Genomic DNA, 20,056 nt, shown 5'->3' on the forward strand with positions numbered 1-20,056 from the left:
TTTAAATTAACCTCCCTCTCATCTCCATCAAGTAGGATTATTATTGCTATTATTAAAGTAAAGATCTCAACTTTCTACAAACACTGCAGCAGACATAAAACTATAATTAACTAAAGGAAAGAGTTAATTATTTTAGCCCACTATTTGCACTAGGGGTGACACCAGTACACATGCAATGCCTTTGAATGCATAGATGAAGGCCGAAGAGAATAAAAATATGAGGGAGACAGAGGGGAAAAGCTGGAGAAAGGATAAGGATAAAATGATTCAAAGTAAGAGAATACGGGCACTGCAAAAGGAAAACATTCTAATGCCTCTGTGCCTAGGTTTCCATATCTGAAATCAAGATAATCTTTGAAATCTTAGCAAGATAAGCACTAGCATTACAGAAGTTTAGTATTTTAGTATTCAGTTATATCTTGTTTAAAATATGGTATTCCTGATAATTAATAGTGAAATTAGCAACCTAAATAGAGAACTCTTATCGTGATAAACAAACCTCCATGAAGTGTGTGTGTGTGTGTGTGTGTGTGTGTGTGTGTATGTGTGTAATCTGCTCTCTATAGAAAGGTAAGGTTACTTCTGGATTTAAGGTTTTGGTAAACAAGACATACATGCATTTCCAGAAAGTATATTTTCATATAAATTTTTAATAGTTAACTTACAAAAAGCAGTTGTTTAATTCATTAAGAAACTATCCAGCAAATTTTATAAGCAAAACATGTTAGAAATAACTTCGTCCAACTCTTATAAAGCAACTACATTTTATTCTGCTTCTTCAACTCTGTAGCAGTATCTACAACTTGCCTTCCAAAGTATTTGCTGACAATAAAATGCATTTTAATTTGTTGCAATATTGATTTCCATGAATTATTTAGGCAACTTTTACCAGGGCAGGGAGAACAAGTTTTTCCCTAGTGACTTGTGGTTTTTAAATTGTTGCTATTAAGTCAATGCATTAGTTAGGCTGAGGTTTACTGACATGTAACAGGAAAACCCACAATATGAGTGTCTCAGACAATATAAATATTATGTACTTGTCTGTAAGTATATTCAGTATATGAATACATAGTATATACACACTATACACACATGCATAGGCATACATATTTCTCTTAAAAGAGAGAGCCTGCTAGAGTATCAGTAGTTTCTTCCTATACTCCCAACAGTTCATCAACTTTTGAGATGTCCCCTACAAATCAATGCTGTAACTCAGTGCCAATAAAAATATAAAGCAAGCCATGTAATTTAAAATTTTCTATTAGCTACATTAAAGGAAAAATAGAAAAATAAATAAATAAATAAATAAAAGAAAAATAGAAAATAGGCAAAATTAATTTTTATTTTACTTAATATAATGTATCTAAAGTATGATTTCAGCATGTAATAAATATCTTTAAATTATTAATGACAGATTTTACATTTTCTATACCAGCTCTTCAAAATCAAGAGCACATTTTATGCTTATGGAACACTGCAAGTGCTCACTTAGCCACATGTGACTGGTAGCTACCATATGACTGCACAGCCCTACACAGATCAGGTCATCTTCCAAAACTCAACTCAAACATCATCACTTTCATGAAGTCCTCCCTTGATTCCCTTGGCACCTTTTTCCCTTCAGTGTCACCCCCTATTCGCTAACTTACTTCTATCACAGAATTTACACATTTCATTGCCTGCATTTTTCACTCCCTACAGTGCTATAAATTCCAGGGTGGGGACTGTGGTCATAATCATTATATCCTCAGAGCTAGCATCACACATGGTGTACGTATTCAAAAAGTATCTGTGGAATAAAGTGGTTATGTGGTCAGGCATGGCATTAAAATGAAAATACATTATTTCTCTTATATACAAAGATAATAAATTTGAGCTCTAAGATACAGAATGCATTATAACAGTGATCTAAAATTGTAAATGTCTATTTCCCATATTTTCTAAGCAGGGCATCTTCAATTTATTTCAGAGTATGGCAGCATAATTTTTCAATGTAATTGGGTGCAGCTGTCATTCTGAATGACAGTTTGTCATGCAGTAACTAAAATATATTAGTTTACCTTTCAGTGTGTAGATCACTAATAAGGTTAAACATTATTTTAGAATAAAAAAGCCCAGGATAATGAAAAAAACAGTAAATCTGACTAAAATCTATTTGCTCAACATACTTCCTATCAAAGTATCTAAATGAGTATGTTCACATAGAAAAATGCTTCTTCGTAGCTACACCACCCACCCTTAAAATAAGGCAGTCATCCTAAAAAATGAGTATTTTTGATCCTAAAGCCCAGGATGAAAAAATGCTAATGGTTCAAAAGAACTCCAAGACCACTCAGGCTATCTTGTTGAACTGTGACCAATTAACATAGTCAGTCCCTGGGTGGTACTAATGAGACCAAAATAATGGGTTACATTTCCATTTGAATCTAAACTTAGTATAAATGGTTAAAAGACTGCACCTACAGTCCCACCCAATTAAGGTCTGCTGTCTGCCATGTGGATAACAGCAAAGAAACAAGCAGATTAACACGCAAAAATAAAGGAAAACATAAAATTGACACCTTAGCATATTTTATTAATAGGCTCAGAAACTCCAAAGAAACGAAAATGTGAAAAGTCACACTTTGATAAAGATTAATCATTAAATCTCAACTCTTAAAAATCATGAAAATATACAACTTTATAAATAGTTGGGGTGTTATTATATATAACATTACTTGACTTAGTGTCTGACAATTTTTTCTTGAACGTTCTTTCAATTTTGTAATGTTGGTAATGAAAAACTATGATTTGCAGAAGGGAAAAACCACTGTCCTTAATGGGGTGGGAGGAAACAGGATTTCCTTACAGAGGAAGAAGTTTAACAAAACAGTACTAATACTAGACCAGTTAAGCAAAAACAGCTTATTCATGGTGATCCTGATACTGAACTGTATCAGGAGCACTTGAATTTTCTTCTAGATTTTAGAAAACCATTAACTGTACTTTGATAAAATTTTAAGAATTCTGATTTTATAAGACTAAAAAAATTAAAAATAACTTTCAACACCCTCAGTTCTGTTCATCTCTTCACCTTTTCTCTTACTGATGAACCAAAAATGCCCACATAAACAGAACTCCTGAAATAACTCACTTAACTGGACTCTAATAAATTTTACCATTTCCCCTGGGCAAGCTTGAAAGGACTTTAAAAAACATTAAGCCAATAAACACTCATGGAATTAAAAAAAGATGTGGGGCGGATTTCTACATGAAGAAATAAAGCTTATCTGACTGTAGTTTGTAGTTAACATTAGGGGATACAACCATGGAAGGACTCCCTCATTCCCTCTGTGTGGAAAGCTTTTCCACTCCTGCCCTTTTTATCCTGGAAAACAGTTACTTGTCGTTCAAGATGCAATCTAAAGTGATCCAACCAATGATAACTTTCCAGACTCCTCCAGGCAAAGGCAGTGGAACCATTAATATCTCCAGAGCATTTTGTTAAAATCTCTATAGTATCACTTTTTGCCAATGGAATCTGTGTGTCTTTTCCTTCCTTTTCCTGTACCGAGTGCTGAGTTACTGAAAGCAGAGACTATAATTCCTTGTTATATTCCCAATGAGTATCTTGACTCTGGCAAAAGAATGCTAGGTTAGGATTACTCAGTAATTTATTTAATCATCATTTCAAATGTTCTGAGTGTGTAGGAGTATTTTTTTTTTAAAGTATGTGCCTTGATGAGAGTTGTAACCTCAAAATAGGCTGAGGCAAAGTGGAACTACAGGCACAAAGATAAAATTAAGCAAACAAACAGTGGACTGAGAATCTAGGTGATAATTCAAATTTGGTGAAAAGCTGTGGGATCTGACCAACTGTTCTTTCTTCACCTATGCAAGTGACAGAGTCAGACTATTTACCAGATCTGAAGACTCTATGACTGTGTGTGTATATACACACATACACACATCCATCCTCCCTTCTCCTCAAAAAATAAAAAAAAAATAGAAACTGGTATGTTAAAGCAAGAAGTAAACGCAGAAATTTGGAAAACCAGAATATCCTGGAAAGAAAAGATTCATACCCAAGCCAGAAGTGACAAAAAAGAGCAAACTGTATCAAATGTGAAAAAAATCCTCATTCAAAGAAAGTTCACTAAGCAACACAAAACTTCTAGATTTTATGTTAAGTACTCAGGATACCAAGGTGACAACACTCTGATCTCAAGGGATTCAGAGTCTCTATGGCAGTCCAACAAGTGAAAACAAACAATTAAAATAGATCAGGCAATCTGAATTACTTTAAATCTGAATTATGTACAAAGTGTGATGGGAGAGCACAGGATGGGAGAAAGTGCTTTTAGGGGGAGATCAAAGAAGGCCTTACTTAAGAGGGGGATGGAGTTAATTCTTGAAACATGAGCAGGAGTTCTTTAGACCAAAAAAAAAAGAAAAGAATACAGGATGACTTGAGAAATGCAGTGATTGTTTAGCAAGTAATAGCCAAGACAGTATAACAAAATAAACATTCTTCCATGATGACTCATATTTCATAAGCTTTAAAAATAATTTAAATATTTAATTTAAATTCAAGGACTTTTAAAGGCTAATCAAGCTATAAAAAATCATTACAAATCAAGTAAAATAATTCTATGACATTTTATAATAAAATACTGCTGATATAATTAAAGTTGCAAGTACTTCTCCTCTTTTAAAATACCAGACTTAGTTTAACACTGAAAGACAATGACTATTTTTATTTCATTGAAGAGTTTATATATTCCAGGTCAAGATAATAAGATAATGCATATTATATGCTAAATATAGTGCTTGGCATGTAAAGATTCAATAAGTATCATTTATCACTGTCATCATCATTATTAAAGCACAACTTAGAACCTCTAGCTTTGAGTCTAATTTCTGCAACTAAACAGATCTGCAACCTTGAACAAGCTCCTTAATTTCTGTCATAGTTTAGTTATTATATTGGAGACGGTGATGGCACCCCACTCCAGTACTCTTGCCTGGAGAATCCCAGGGATGGGGGAGCCCGGTGGGCTGCCGTCTATGGGGTTACACAGAGTCAGAGCAGCAGCAGCAGTTATTATATTAAAGTATAGTTATTCAAATATATTTATTTGAAAGGGCTTTATTTCAAAGGGCTTGTTAGATGACTTTAAAAGCATGAGGTATGAAATCAAACCCAATTTTATAAATGCCAATTCCCTTTCCCACACGTGAGAAGTTTTAAAATAACACTAGAAATACTTATGTGCCATTTTAAAATCAGCTGTAGCTTATTTCTCTTAGAAAATGGAAGTAGTTGCTAAAGAGGAAAATATCTATAGAGGAAAATATCTAGACATTTACCCTTCCATAAAATTTTCTATTAATCAGTGAACTGAAAAAAGAGAATCATAATTATTGGAAATGGTATCACCTAGACTCTATTTTAACTCCTTCTATAATTAATTCACCTGTTTTATCCAAGCAAACATGATTTATGCGGTGGTTCACCTGATTAACACTAAAACATAACACATTTACTTTTTCCATATAAAAATATCAATGCACACTATTCTTTTCCATAGTAGTATCTAAAATATCCACACTTTGCCTAGTGAAAAGTTGTACAAATGAAAGCTAGTTAACATTAATAATACTGTATAATCAGTTCCCCCAAACTCAAAAATTAAAAGTTCACAATGTAAGTCATTAGATCATTTTCTGTACATATCCATCAAATTGACCTGCATTCATTTTATTTTCTGTGGACTGAGTCCTCTATGGGCAGCATTTTTTACCACAGAATCAGCTCACTAAAGCTGGCTGGTCCCTCACCTTCCAGCACCATCTCTTCATGTAATGTAGTGCTTTGGGATAATTTCTAAGTAACTATGTTTTGTTCAAATAATGCAGAAGACTACAGTTTTTAAATCTGAAGGCCTGAGTCTGAGCTATGGAAACTAATACCTGGACAACTGACTAATATTTCATATTTCCTGCAGTCTTAGTTTCCACATTTGTAGAGAAGAAATTGCACCTGAAAAGGAAGTGCTTCTGAGGATGAGTTAACACAACACAATTCTGTAAGTACCCTGTAATCAGTTAAGGGCTATTGAAAGATATACTTACACTAATATTATTTTCTAAAACAACCGATCACGAAGTATTTTCTAGTCCCCCACCTTGCCTTAAGGTTTGTTACTGAAAAATTTTTCTAAATATTTAAGCTAATACTCCAAGAAGGAGGTATTATTTACCCAAGATCACCCTTCATGTCCTAGTACACATCCACAAGTGACACTCAGCTGTCAAGAAAGGAAGAGATAGCAGGGATTCTAGGCAAAGGAAGCTGTCTGTGTTCCTTCATCCTATTTGTTCCCCAGTTTTTCATTATGATAAAAACCCCACTGTTAAAGACTATGCAGGATTCAGGACAAACTCCTATGTTTCATTAGGAGATCATGATCTGTGGACACTTGAGATCCCTTCTCTGATAGGTTCACCAGCTCAGGTACTTCAAGTTAAAACAGAACTCAGTTTTAGTTAGATCATTATTTTCTTTCTATGATCAGATGATTATCAGACTCAGGATTAATAAAAATAACAATAGTAAGTACTACACGAAGTTAACTTTGTACCAAGCACATTACACATATTAATTCATTTAATCTGTGCAACAATCTTTTGAGGTAACCCCTTTATACATAAGGAAACTGAGGTAAGTAAACTTTTAATGGCAGTATAATATTTCACAACACAGACTTAAAATTGCTTAACCTTTTCCCATTGTTGACCATATACTTACTGCAGATTTCTTTTTATATCATTAAATTTCATTTAACCCTCATACTTCTCAACAGGTAATTTTTCCTTAACCTAAAGAATGAATGATTGAGGAGACAAAAGAACTGTATACAGAAAATTATAAGACACTGATGAAAGAAATCAAAGATGACATAAACAGATGGAGAGATATTCCATGTTCCTGGGAAGAAGAATCAATATTGTAAAAATGACGACACTACCAAATGCAACCTACAGATTCAATGCAATCCCTATCAAATTACCAATGGCATTTTTCACAGAACTAGAACAAAAGATTTCACAATTCACATGGAAACACAGAAGACACCGAATAACCAAAGCATTCCTGAGAAAGAAGAATGCAGCTGGAGGAATCTACCTTCCTGACTTCAGATTATACTACAAAGCTACAGTCATCAAGACAGTATGGTACTGGCACAAAAACAGAAATATAGACCAATGGAACAAGATAGAAAGCCCAGAAATAAACCCATGCACCTATGGGTACCTTATTTTTGGCAAAAGAGACAAGAATGTACAATGGGACAAAGACAGCCTTTTAAATAAATGGTGCTGGGAAAACTGGCCAGCTACATGTAAAAGAATGAAATTAGAACAATTCCTAACACCATACACAAAGATAAACTCAAAATGGATTAAAGACCTAAATGTAAGACCAGAAACTATAAAACTCTTAGAGGAAAACATATGCAGAACACTTGATGACATAAATCAAAGCAAGATCCTCTATGATCCACCTCCTAGAGTAATGGAAATAAAAACTAAAGTACACAAGTGGGACTTGATTAAACTTAGCTTTTGCACAGGAGAGGAAACTATAAGCACGGTGAAAAGACAATCCTCAGAATGGGAGAAAATAATAACAAATGAAACAACTCACAAAGGATTAATTTCCAAAATATACAAGCAGCTCTTATAACTTAATATCAGAAAAACAAACAACCCAATCAAAAAGTGGGGTAAAGACCTAAACAGACATTTCTCCAAAGAAGACATACAGATGGCTAACAAACACATGAAAAGATGCTCAACATTGCTCATTATTAGAGAAATGCAAATCAAAACTACAATGAGATATCACCTCACACTGGTCAGAATGGCCATCATCAAAAAGTCTACAAACAATAAATGCTGGAGGGGTATGGAGAAAGGGAACACTCTTGCACTGCTGGTGGGAATGTAAATTGACACAGCCACTATGGAAGACAGTATGGAGACTCCTTTAAAAACTAGGAATAAAACCACCATATGATCCAGCAATTCCACTCCCAGGCATGTACTCTGAGGAAACCAAAGTTGAAAAAGAGACATGTATCCCACTGTTCACTGCAGCACTATATACGATAGCTAGAACATGGAAGCAACTTAAATGTCCATTGACAGATGAATGGATAAAGAAATTATGGTACATATACACAATGGAATACTATTCAGCCATAAAATGGAAAGCATCTGAGTCAGTTCTAGTGAGGTAGATGAACCTAGAACCTATTATACAGAGTGAAGTGAGTCAGAAAGAGAAAGATAAATATTGTATACTAATGCATATATATGGAATCTAGAAAAATGGTACTGCAGAATTTATTTGCAGGCTAGCAATGGAGAAACAGACTTAAGAGAACAGATTTATGGACACGGGGAGAGGGGAAGAGAGGGTGAGATGTACGGAAAGAGTAACATGGAAACTTATATCACCATATGTAAAATAGATAGCCAATGGGAATATGCTGTATGTCTCAGGAAACCCAAACAGGGGCTCTGTATCAAACTAGAGGGGTGGGATGGGGAGGGAGATGGGAGGGAGGTTCAAAAGGGAGGGGATATATGTATACCTATGACTGATTCATGTTGAGGTTTGACAGAAAACAACAAAATTCCGTAATGCAATTATCCTTCAATTAAAAAATAAATTAATTTAAAAAGAATGAAGGATTAATAAAAAGAACTTCTTAAATTTCTTGATGCATATCAGGAAAATTTCATTAAGAACAGCTGTAACATTTTACAGACCCTATAACATCATTTAAGATTATTTTAGCATGCTGATGAACACTGGTAGTTTTTTTTTTTAATCATTTGTTTTTCATGGTATCTCAGTATTACCTTATGTTCTTATTTAGTGAATTATTAAAATAATTTGCAATGTCTTTTTCTTGAAATTTATCAAGCCCTCTGCCAAGTTAATATTTTTCTTAAGGTTTGCCTGATGATACCTAATACCTAAAGTTTTTTCTTTTAATTCTAAGTATTAGTTAGAAATCACTGGGATGCAGCAAAGAGAAGCCTGATTCAAAATAGCTTAAGCAAAACAAGAAATGTATTAGTCTAATGCACTGAAAAGCTTGGTAATATAAGAGACTCGAAAGGCTCCAAAGATGTCATTAGTAATCTCTTTCTTGGTTCTTGGAGCCTGTATAATAGCCCCATCCTCAAGCGTCCTCTGCCTTCATCGTAGCAGCATGCCAGTCAAGTCTAGACTTACATTCTAACATCTGAGCAACTCCAGTAATGAGCATCTTCTTTCTCCAGCAGAAGGAAAGGAGTTACAAAGCCTTCACAGATGTGCAAGTAGATATTTAACCATAATGTTATTGATGGGCCAAGTATAGTCTCTCTTTCTAGTCCAGGAAAGCAGAAAGGAGTCCAGGGAAAGCTCAAAGCATGCAAACCAAACATCAAGAAGAGAAGACTTCTCAAAGTAGTATCAAAAATTTAGAAGGAATGGATGCTAGGAAGTTAAAATCAATAGAAATCTGTAACATTCTAGCCCTTGGATCTCCAACCACCTATACGTTCATTTCTTTCCATATATATAACTTCTTAAATATCCATGTTTAACAATATTACTATCTTAACTGTAACAGAAAATGTACCCATTACTTCATCATGGATGGGAAGGCAGGACGGAAGACAAATACAATGCCAAGTTACTGGATTCAACAAGTCTGAAATGTTTGTATTATGAATATTATTCTAGAGCAGGTCCAAACATGAATTTTTTTGGTGGTACCTCACAATCTCACAATATATATCTACATAACAAATATATATCTATATAATAAATGTAACTATCCCCCATGTAATTAATACACAATGGTAAACGAAAAAATAAATAATCATAATGCCCACTTAGAAGAGTGGAAAATGTAAATATGGAGGAGATAATCAAGAGGACATGACCGTCAGCTGATCCATGAGCTGGATCTGGGCAATCAGGCTCCTCACCCCCTCCCCTGTCCTTCAAACATACATTCTGTCTACTCTCCCCACAATGGGAAACAGCCTTGAGAGCAAGGTGGTATTGAAACCATCTGGATGGTACAAATGACTGAACTCAGTTAAGGCCTCTGTAGTTTAAAGATTCTGGTAGGCAGGTGTGGAGACCATTCATCTTGTGGCTGCCAAAGACAAGCCTTACACATTCTCCTGCTTAATAAACCTGCCAGTGACCAATCTGGAGCGGTCTCCCTCTTTTCTTTGATATCTCCTTGCCCTCTGTGCAATATGGACCAGTTCACAAACCAACAGTAAACATATCATGGTTATTAATTCAAACCAACAGACCATATACTCCTGATCAGAGTAGCAAGAATTGCCTGCCATAGCAGTGGAGTCTCTTGGTGCACCACCATCATCATGGTGGGGGTGTGCCACCGCCTCAGAAGACCTCACTTGTCCCTTATCCTCTATGGCCTCAGATCTTCCTTCTAGCAGCTGTACTGTCTTAGTAGCCCACTTCCTCTTATTGAGGCTGAGAATTGCCTTAGAAGTAAAAAGAATACAAGACTGTTTACCAGGCTTGAGGTTACCCTGGAAATAGTACCCCTAAAAGCTCAATAAACTTTTGGTCCATTTACTTCAGTCAACTGGTTGAACTAGCAACCAAAGCCAGAGATATTGTCAAGATACCAAACTACCTTTTAAGTTTCATAGCAATAAGCCTTCACATTACTCACCCATTAAAACCCTCTGTTTAATGATTTTCCTTAAAGCAATGTGAAATAATATGCTGGAAGAGGAAGCACAGCTACTCTATCATTTGTTCCCTGGTTGGATCCTCTTTCAAAACTCTTTAGTTACTGGACTGTTACTTTGGTCAGGAGACTGGGACTATAATGGATGAGGTGCTTGAGAAAAGTTGTAAACCAGAACTTTGCCTGAGTTTAATTTAAACTCCTGTCTTTCCTCTTACTAATTTTAGCACAAGGTTAAAATAAAAAATCAGAATTTCCAACCTTCAAGATTCTTGATTTTCTGATTCTCTTAGACAGCAGCTACAGGCAGAAAAGGCCTCTCTTACTTGGAAAGACAATCTGTTCTTCCCTCTCTTCTTCCAAGCACGTCAGCTTGGACCAAAGAAAATTCCTTTCTTATGAGGCAAAAACTGGCCAAAACACTTGACAATCCCTAAAGTTCCAGCCTCAGTAGCTCTATGGCCAAAGACAACCCAGGTAACAATTGAAAGAGCTGTTTCATAATCCCTTAAAAGGAATTGCTGGGGGAAAGCAGTCCTCACTGCCTTGCACTCCATTTCAACATTCAGGATCTGTTCCCACATTGTCCCACTTCCAGTTACTAATGTCTACTCTAGCAAGGAAATTTTTCCAAGTGACAAAAATGCAATTTAAGCTGACTTGAAAGTAATAACAATAAAAAATAATAAACTTTACAAGAGAGACATTAATGGTTAGAAGATGATCACCACAGACAAAGAACTCCAGGTGCTCAAGCAGCATCAAGATATAGGTCTCTGGGGACCTCACTGGTGGTCCAGTGGTTAAGAATCCACCTTCCAATGCAGGGGACAAAGGTTTGACCCCTGGCAGGCGAACTAAGATCCTACATGCCTTGGGGTATCTAAGCCCAGGGCCCTGCAACCACTGAGCCTGCAGGCCACCATTAGAGAGAAACAAAGATCCTGGAAGCTGCAACTAAGGAAATAACTTTAAGGAAAATGGGGTACTATTATTTAAAAGGAGAAATGTATGCAAGATAGACAAAAAAGAAATGTCCACTATTCCTGGTAACATGACAAATAGTAACAATATTTTTAATTTCTATTCAGTGCCATATATACACACATAATTTGCTTAAAATAACATGTTCTTAGTTATGAGTGTATATATCTGACAATATATACCGAAAAACAATTAACAGGTTCTTATTTATTCCAAGACATCAGTTCAAAATAATATTTACTTATATAGTAATACCCTACATAGAAAACATTCATATATAGTCAACAAATATTTCTAACTGTAAGAACAGGAAATACATTAACTTTATATGAGTCATTTATTTCAAGATCTTGGATCTGGACCCTACTGCTAAACAGAATTTCAGAAACTTGCCCTCTACTGCCTAATAATGGTGTCCTGTACATTCTCAAAATTCAGTTAACTTATCCAAGAGCCAGAAATACAAAATAAATAAATAAATAAAAGTATACATAACATAGCCTTCTGCCCTCACAGAGAGCACAGGCAATGAAACATGTATAATTAACTACAGACTAAACACCATACACAAAACTAGAAAGTGATGGTTGTATCTTTGTATAATAAGGAGATATGCTGACACTGGACAAAATATCACAATTAGAGGCAATAAATTAAAAAAACCTATGAAACTGATGCAAACTACTATTAAAGTAAATAATCAAAAATGTGGACAACTGAATTTTACAATACTGCCACATCAGTGATCCAAAATGCAAGCTGAGTTTACTGGAATCAATAAATTTAACACTGTATTTGGAGAATGTAGAGCAAAAGATGAGAACCTTGAAATACATTTAATTAACCACAAAGTATTTGCCAAAAACTGACTAGCAATATAAAAAATACTTATTTAAAATTAGTATAACTTGATCACAAACACATAGAACACATGCTACTTAGTGGTTAGTTGTATTAATACAACAAAATTAATACTTTAAAAGAAAACCTCAGAACTCCTCAGGATATTGAAATTCCCAATATTTACATACACATTCAATTTAGCTTTCAATACCTAATAATAAGAATATAATTCAAATTAATGTGAAAGGACTTACATATGAACATAAAATGAAGAAAATTCTATTTTAATATAAATAAATGTGGTTCTGTTGATATTAAGGGCTTCCATGACTCAACAATCCAACTACATATTTTTAAAAGAAATTTAGTTCAAAAGCAGAACACATCTTTTGTTCATGAAATTATACATATCTTTAAAATATAAATTATTCTGATTATGAAGCTGCAGATGAAAAAAATTCTAAGGAAGAAAAGTCACTGTCACATTCAAGTACAGAAGGGAAAATCTTTTAAATTTCTTTTTAACAATAATACCACAATTCATATATCAAGAGTAGAGAGGAACTTAGCATATAAAATCCCCTCAAAGTATCTTGTTATACTTTTAATACAATATACAGTATATCACTTAGAACGTAAAAAAATTATCAAAGGAAATGTTTTCTACCATTAAAGATACACTAGTATATTGCATGATTTGTGAAAAAATCAAATGCTATAGATTTATACTAAGACAGCAACTCCCAAAAATAAACCTATTGTGAATTAAGTAAACATTAATGTTGTATTTTATCTGCTCTAAAAATGTTTATATTAAAATCTATGATAAGATACTTTCATGTTATAAACAAAGAACATGTTATGTATACACAAAATTTACTTCAAGGAAGTAAAAACCATATATATATACAAAGTAAGCAATGGATTAAGTAGTATGCCTAGTATGCCTGTTTTATAATTGAAACAACCAACAAAATTACTTTTCTATAGCTAAATGCTCTTATTCTGCCAGATTAAATAGTACCTCCCTAAGCCAAACTTTGCTGATGATCAGTTTTTTCTATTGGTAAAGCTGTAATGCAAAATCCTTCACAATATATTCTCATTGTAATTTATGTGCAAATTATACTTACTCATATCCCTGATCCTATCCATCTCATATTTGAATGTTTCAAGTGAACTATAATATCATCATACAAATACATTCATCTACAGTGGAAATTACTCATTTTATTTCTCATTCCATTGGTGATTCTTCAACAAATTCCCATAATCCACCTAACAGTGGAAATGGATCTCTACCTCTGGCCAAAAAAGGACCCAAACTTACAACCATGGCTGTATTAAACTAGTCTTATATTTTAGTGTATACTTCAACTTTGCTCTGTAAAACTTTTTAATTCTTTGGGTAAGGTATGTGAGAAACCTAAAAACCAAGTATTAGTAGTTTCATCATATAAAAAAAAAGAATATACAGGAAAAAAAATATTTTGACAAAGGTGGCTGAGACAAGGAATTGTTTTGAAGTTTCGTTAGTTCTTCCTTTCTTTTCTGTCATGAAAAGCATTGTGATACATATTTCATTATTCCCAACTACATTTTAATTTAATGTTTTAAATTAAGATCAAAAACAAAAAACTCATTTTAAGAGACATTAGAGGCTTCCAACCTTTAGCAGGTCACAGAGAGCCCTAAATTGATTTTACTGATATACTCATTAAGTAAACAGAATTAAGTATGATGATTATTTTTAAACATATTGATCTCCAAATATTTTCTCAATCAACAAATTTTCACATGACACTTTCATCATGAATACATGGGAAAGATAAAGCACTAAACCTTCCGTTCAAGAAACATTACACTGCAAACGACTAATGTGTACTCCACAATCAATATACTTAACAACCTAATAGTAAATAGATGCTTTTGACATTCTTTTCCCCCAAAAGTTTCCATCAACTGTACTCTTTAAGTATGTACAAAGAAATTTTAAACCTGATTTTTAATGCCAAAAACCAATGCAGTTACATCTTAAGTGGATTTGGGGATGTACCAGGTCAGTATTACCTTATTTCTGGTTACTCTAATTAAGCTTACCAGTAAAGTTAATCTTTAATAATGTTTGCATACGGAGACTTCATGCCATATTTTCAGTGCACTGAAGATAGTTAAATTTCTTTTCACCTCAACAGAAATATTTCACTTCCTTTCTTAATCTACTATATATCTATAGAACCCCATCTGTTAAGAACTGATCCAGCATACATTGGTACTGCTGCAGAGTCCAAACTGGTTACACATTCAAATCAGTTTCCAGCTTGTAACAGTCTCTATTGCCTCTTCTCACAGAAAAATGTATTAGGTAAGCATATAAATACTTCTTAAAATAACCTAAAATCACATCACCTAAGGTAAAAATGGTATTAGAAAACTGTTAAAAAAAAAAACTTTAAATGTTTTCTTTTAAATTTACAGAAGAACAGTACCTGCTAACCTACTAACATATTTTGAGATTTCATCTCTTTAAAAAAGGCAAGTACTGACCTCCTATTGGCTGCTGGTTAAAATTAAAATGTCCAAGAAAACAGTATTTCTATTAGTGTTTTGAAAAGAATTTGGTTATACCAAGGAAGTGACAGTCCCCCAAACTTATACTGACTTTTTTGTGATTTGTTTGAAAGGTACACAGAAGTACAAAGAAATGTTTGGTACTTAAACAGTAATAAATATAACAAAGAAAAGTCAGATATTTTCCTATCTTTCACTTGACACCCAAGCAAGAAAAAAAACAAAAAGGAAAACAAAAAAACCCAACAGCTTTAACTTTTCTGTACATTTAAGAGGTACATATACCATAGACATTATCTAATCCCTGTCTCAGGGCACCGCTGCTGCAGCTATCTTTCAGTTTCCCAATAGATCAAATAAAAATAATTGCTTAGCTGAAAATTCTGACTGCATGAGTGTTATCAAATCTCCTTACAAACATATTTTTATATTCCTGTGACTCCACATCAAATACAATAGTCAATTGATTGCTCCTGATTTAAGCCTTGCCTTCCAAAACCCAACCTGACATTTTGTCAAACGCTAAATATTGCAGAGGAAACTGTTTAAAAAGCTGTGCTGCAGCAAAAACTGCATTTACAAGGCATTAAAAAAAAAAGAACTAATCTTAAATGAACTAGTCTTATTATCCGAAATCTATGATTCTCCTCTCTTTAGTTCTTCCCCATGTTTTTCCCTGACATCTTTTAGATTCTTAGCCTCTCCGTAGATAGATATCGCCAAACATTAAGTCATACACAGTTCTGCAGTAACTCTTTCTTATCATGTAAGAAACCAAAGCCTAGGACTGAATTTAACACCTTTCCTCTCGTCTTTAGGCACATGCCACGCTCTCTGAAGGCAACCATAGAAACCAACCTGTATGATTAGGTGTCCCCACATTTTAACACCTCACATGCACAAAAAAATGACTACGAGGTCAGTGTATTCAGGGCCGTATTACAAAGAAAGAAAGGCTACCTAAAAAGAGATGCGGGCGGGGTGGGGGGGGAGGGGGGGGCTGGGGAGGAGAAACAGCCACAACACTCTCCAGCACAGTCTGGGAATATATTTAAAGGCAGATGCAAAACTGCATCATTTTCCTCCTCGTTCGAAAACATCACAACCCAGCTGCTCAAGTTGGAGCTAACGTGCTTCTCACGTTTCAGGAGCACCGGGGAATTTAGGCTCCAGGGGCAAGGCTTCCATCCTCCGAGAGCCACCGCACCGACAATTATGAGTGTGGCAGGAAGGACCCCAGAGAAAAGGAGGCCTTCCTCTCCCCGTGACCATAAACTCTCAAGAAGACTCAAACCCTGCACGGCCAGGGACGACTGACGACTCGCAGTCATGAGAAGTGATCCTAGGCGGTGCTAAGTTGGGCACTGCGCTCAGGTGGCCCGAGAGGACCGGAGGAGAGAACGGCGAGGTGGCGTGGCTCTGGCAGCACGCAGGCAGCTCACCCGCTGGGCGATACCCGCTGGACGATCTGTGCTCGCGGGGACGCGCTGCTTGTGGGACCCGGGGAGGGGGGGTGCAGGGGTGGAAGCCAGCGCCTGGGGAGGGGGGCAGGCAGTGGGGGGGCTGGGAGGCAGATGGCGAGCACGCCTTTCCCCTTACCAGGTTGAGCACCGTCTCCACGATGTCCCTGTTGCTGACCTCTCCGACCTGTATGAGTCCAATCAACACTGCGAATTTCATCCGGATGTTGCGGATCGGCACCGAAGGGTTAATCATCCCCGCGGGCAGCACCACCGAGCCGGAGCCGGACGCCCCCCTCAACTCCCCCATCCCGCTGCCCCCGCTGCCACCGCCGGCGCTGCCCCCGCCGCCTCCGCCGCCGCTGGCCCCGACGGCGATGAGCCCCACGGGCTGAGGCTCGAGCCCCGGGCCCGGGCCCGGCTTCTCGCTCGCCATTTGCCCCCCTCCTGACGAGAAGGGAAGAGCCGAGGCGCCGCCGCCGCCGGTACCGTTATACCTGCCTCGGCCCCCGCCCCCCGGCCGTCGCCTCGGAGCCCCAGCATCCACCAGCGCCGCGGCGCCGGGCCCGCTCCCCGCCTGCGCCTCGACCCGGCCCGCTCCGACGCCCTCCCCGGCGGAGGCGGTGGGTTATTCTCAGGCTTATTCCCGGCGGTGGCGGCGCCGCTAACCGCTGCCCGGCGAGCGGCAGTGCCCGCCCAGCAGCTGTGCCGCTGCCGCCGCCGCTGCCTCCTCACGCTCCCCCTCCCAGTCCGTCCGGCCCGGCCCGCCCCCCGCGGAGATGCTGCAGCCGTTCGGAATAACCCTGGGGCGCGAGCAGCTGCCCGCGGCGCTGGCCGGCGCTGAAGCTCAGAGCTGTGACTGACGCCGCTGCCGCCGCTGCTACAGGCGCCACTGTTGTTGTGAAGCCCCGACGCCGCCGCTCACTCCGCCATGTTGCCGCCCCCTGCCTGCGGTAGCGGCCACTGCGCCTGCGCAGAGCCTCCGGGGGGGCGGAGCCCTCGTGCACCCCCTCTTTCGCCCTGCCCTCCTTCCCCTTCCACCCACCCAGCCCGACACCCCTCGTCCCTCCCCCAACCGCCCTGAACGGATAGACAGGTGAGCAGGTGCATGGGGACCGCTGCCAGACACTGGGGCGAGCTGGCAGAGGCGGGGCGGGTGGTGGTTTCCACAGAGTCTTTCCCTTGAGGGTGGACTCTCCCTGTGGGGAAGGACACCCGAGTGTGTGTCTCGCCTTCGCTGCCACCTCCTTATTCCTTCGCTATCCTCTTGCTAGGAGGAGGTTCGTCATCCTCGTCGTCGCATCCAGCGGCTGCTACAGCCAGTGCCACGTGCCTTGTAAGGTAGGGGAGGGGCAGACGACCTCTTTCTGCCCCCTCAGGCCCTTCCCTCAGTCCTGTCCGCCTGCCCGCCTTGGAACTGGCCTGTGAAAAAAGTGGCTGGCAAAGCAGAAACGAACGCACCGTGGGGAAGAATCCTGCATTGTCGGGGGAAGGATACAGATGGAGTATAATGGGTCTTTTTCTACAGCCATCAAAGAGGCTGACGCCTGCACACACAGGCACGACTTAAAATAGAACTTGTCAAACAGTGATCCTCTCTGGATGGAGCTCTGAACAACAAACAGTTCTTGAACTCACCTCCCAGGCTAAAAAGGCTGCACCGTGTGACACTGTGGGGTAGTAGGTGGTGGGAGCGACAAATCCCACATTTAAAAAATCCTTAACGATCCTCAGGTATGATGCCAACTAATGAGTTGCCCCTTTTTGTTAGGCAGTTCAGAGGACTTGAGAATTATCTTAAAATATAAGTAATTCTCTGCCAGCCTTAATTTGTGGTTAAAGTAATAGATTTCTGTGTCTTCACGTATAGAGAATGAAAACAAAAAATAGTTTTACTTTTGAAAATTAAAATGTACACAACAGTCTTGCCGCTCGTGTCGAATTAAAACTAAATAGGCAGGACTAGTGTTTATCTCGAAATGAAGGATGTAATTTTTTTAATATTTCACGAGGTATACCCTTTTCAATAGAAATATATTGTCAGACGCCAGAACTTAGGTATCTTGAGGTATATTCAAATCATTTTAGCTATTAGGTATCTTGAGGTATATTCAAATCATTTTAACTGTCATCTCAATTGAAAATAGTCAATATACAAATCTGTCATAATCTGATTTGTTAGTGCTCATGTTTAATTGGATCGGCTAGTCAAGTTAATTCCTGGGATATTGGGACGCATTAAAATTCTAAAGTGCCGTAAGTCATGTATACCAAAATTCCTCAAGACCGGTGCTTGGATTAGTCCTTGATTGTGTGCTTCTGTTTAAACTTTTCCTGAAGTAATTGAATTATTAAAATAGCTCAGCAAAAATTTCTGAAAGAAATGGTGATTGGTATGTCCATATAAATTTAAAAGCAAGTGAATTATAAAATGTTAGAAAGATTGAAAGCGACCTCTAGATCTTAATAGTGTGATTCATGTTGATGTATGGCAAAACCAATACAGTATTATAAAGTAAAATAAAGTAAAAAAAAAAAAGAAAAATCCTGTGACGTATATCCACCTATTACCTTTTATATGTCCCAAGTGAACAGCATCTACTTTTGCAAGCACTTTTTTCATGTGCAAGTTAAAATGATATATCTATCTTATATCTGTAAATCCAGATTGAAAGGTCATCACACTAGCTTCTTTTTACCCCGATGTTCAATATGACAGCAGGTTCTACTTCTTGCTACTTTTAGACTTTAAAAAGTGTTCACCAGTTCCCTGGCAGCTCCTTGAAGTGGGTGTGGTATGGTGGAAACTACACAGGCCTTTGAACCACACTCACAACTAACCACCTGTGCAGTCTCCTCAAGTTATTGAACTCAGTCTTCTATTCACTAATAGGGGTGAGATTATCTATTCCACAGGGAGTGAGAATTCAATGAAATAATTTCAACTCAGCAGCCAGCATATAGTAAATATGTCCTAGTACACTTGGTATACAGGAACAATCTGTGTTGAATTACCTAGAAACACTAGTAAGAACAATTATAACCACATGCAAGTCTTTATAATTGCAGTTACATGTGCTGTAGTTTCAGTACTGCCCTTTGAAACATAAAGTTTAGAAAATTCAAGCAGGTCTGTTTCCTTATAGTCAACAAAGCCTCTTTCTAACAAAGACACAAATAACTTAGCATTTGCATTAACAGTATTTTGAAATATAAAAGAGATTACCTATAATGTTCATTTTAAAGTCTCCAGATTAAAAATATTTTATGTAGTAAATGTCAATTGTGTATACATTCATGCTTTAATAGATGCATACCCATACTTCCAAAGGACAGTCCTTCAAAGATAAGCCCATGAAGCTCTGAGTTTCAAGAGGCAATACTGTGCAGTGGTTGCGAACACAGGCTCCAGAC

The 20,056-nt window shown here is 37.5% G+C and overlaps 1 protein-coding gene and 1 long non-coding RNA gene across 8 annotated transcripts in view; one reads left to right on the plus strand and one right to left on the minus strand.

Annotated features, from left to right (window-relative positions):
- Positions 1 to 17,093, minus strand: part of NBEA (neurobeachin) — a 672,618-nt gene extending 655,525 nt beyond the window's left edge. For 5 of the 7 annotated variants that reach the window (XM_040267082.1, XM_040267084.1, XM_040267081.1 and 2 more), the window contains exon 1: positions 16,782 to 17,093. In XM_040267082.1, the coding sequence (XP_040123016.1) occupies positions 16,782 to 17,078 (297 nt within the window). In that variant the 5' untranslated portion in view covers positions 17,079 to 17,093. The remainder of the gene's footprint in view (positions 1 to 16,781) is intronic. The other 2 variants (XM_040267087.1, XM_040267088.1) reach the window with 1 other exon arrangement.
- A 543-nt stretch (positions 17,094 to 17,636) lies between these two features.
- The window catches only part of LOC120883123, a 459,333-nt gene continuing 456,913 nt past the window's right edge, over positions 17,637 to 20,056 (plus strand). Inside the window, exons 1-2 of the long non-coding RNA XR_005725671.1 lie at positions 17,637 to 17,738; positions 17,917 to 17,983. This is a non-coding gene — a long non-coding RNA (uncharacterized LOC120883123). The remainder of the gene's footprint in view (positions 17,739 to 17,916; positions 17,984 to 20,056) is intronic.

Source organism: Oryx dammah, unplaced genomic scaffold (assembly GCF_014754425.2).
Source record: "Oryx dammah isolate SB20612 unplaced genomic scaffold, SCBI_Odam_1.1 HiC_scaffold_24, whole genome shotgun sequence".
In the NCBI taxonomy this organism is placed as follows: domain Eukaryota; kingdom Metazoa; phylum Chordata; class Mammalia; order Artiodactyla; family Bovidae; genus Oryx; species Oryx dammah.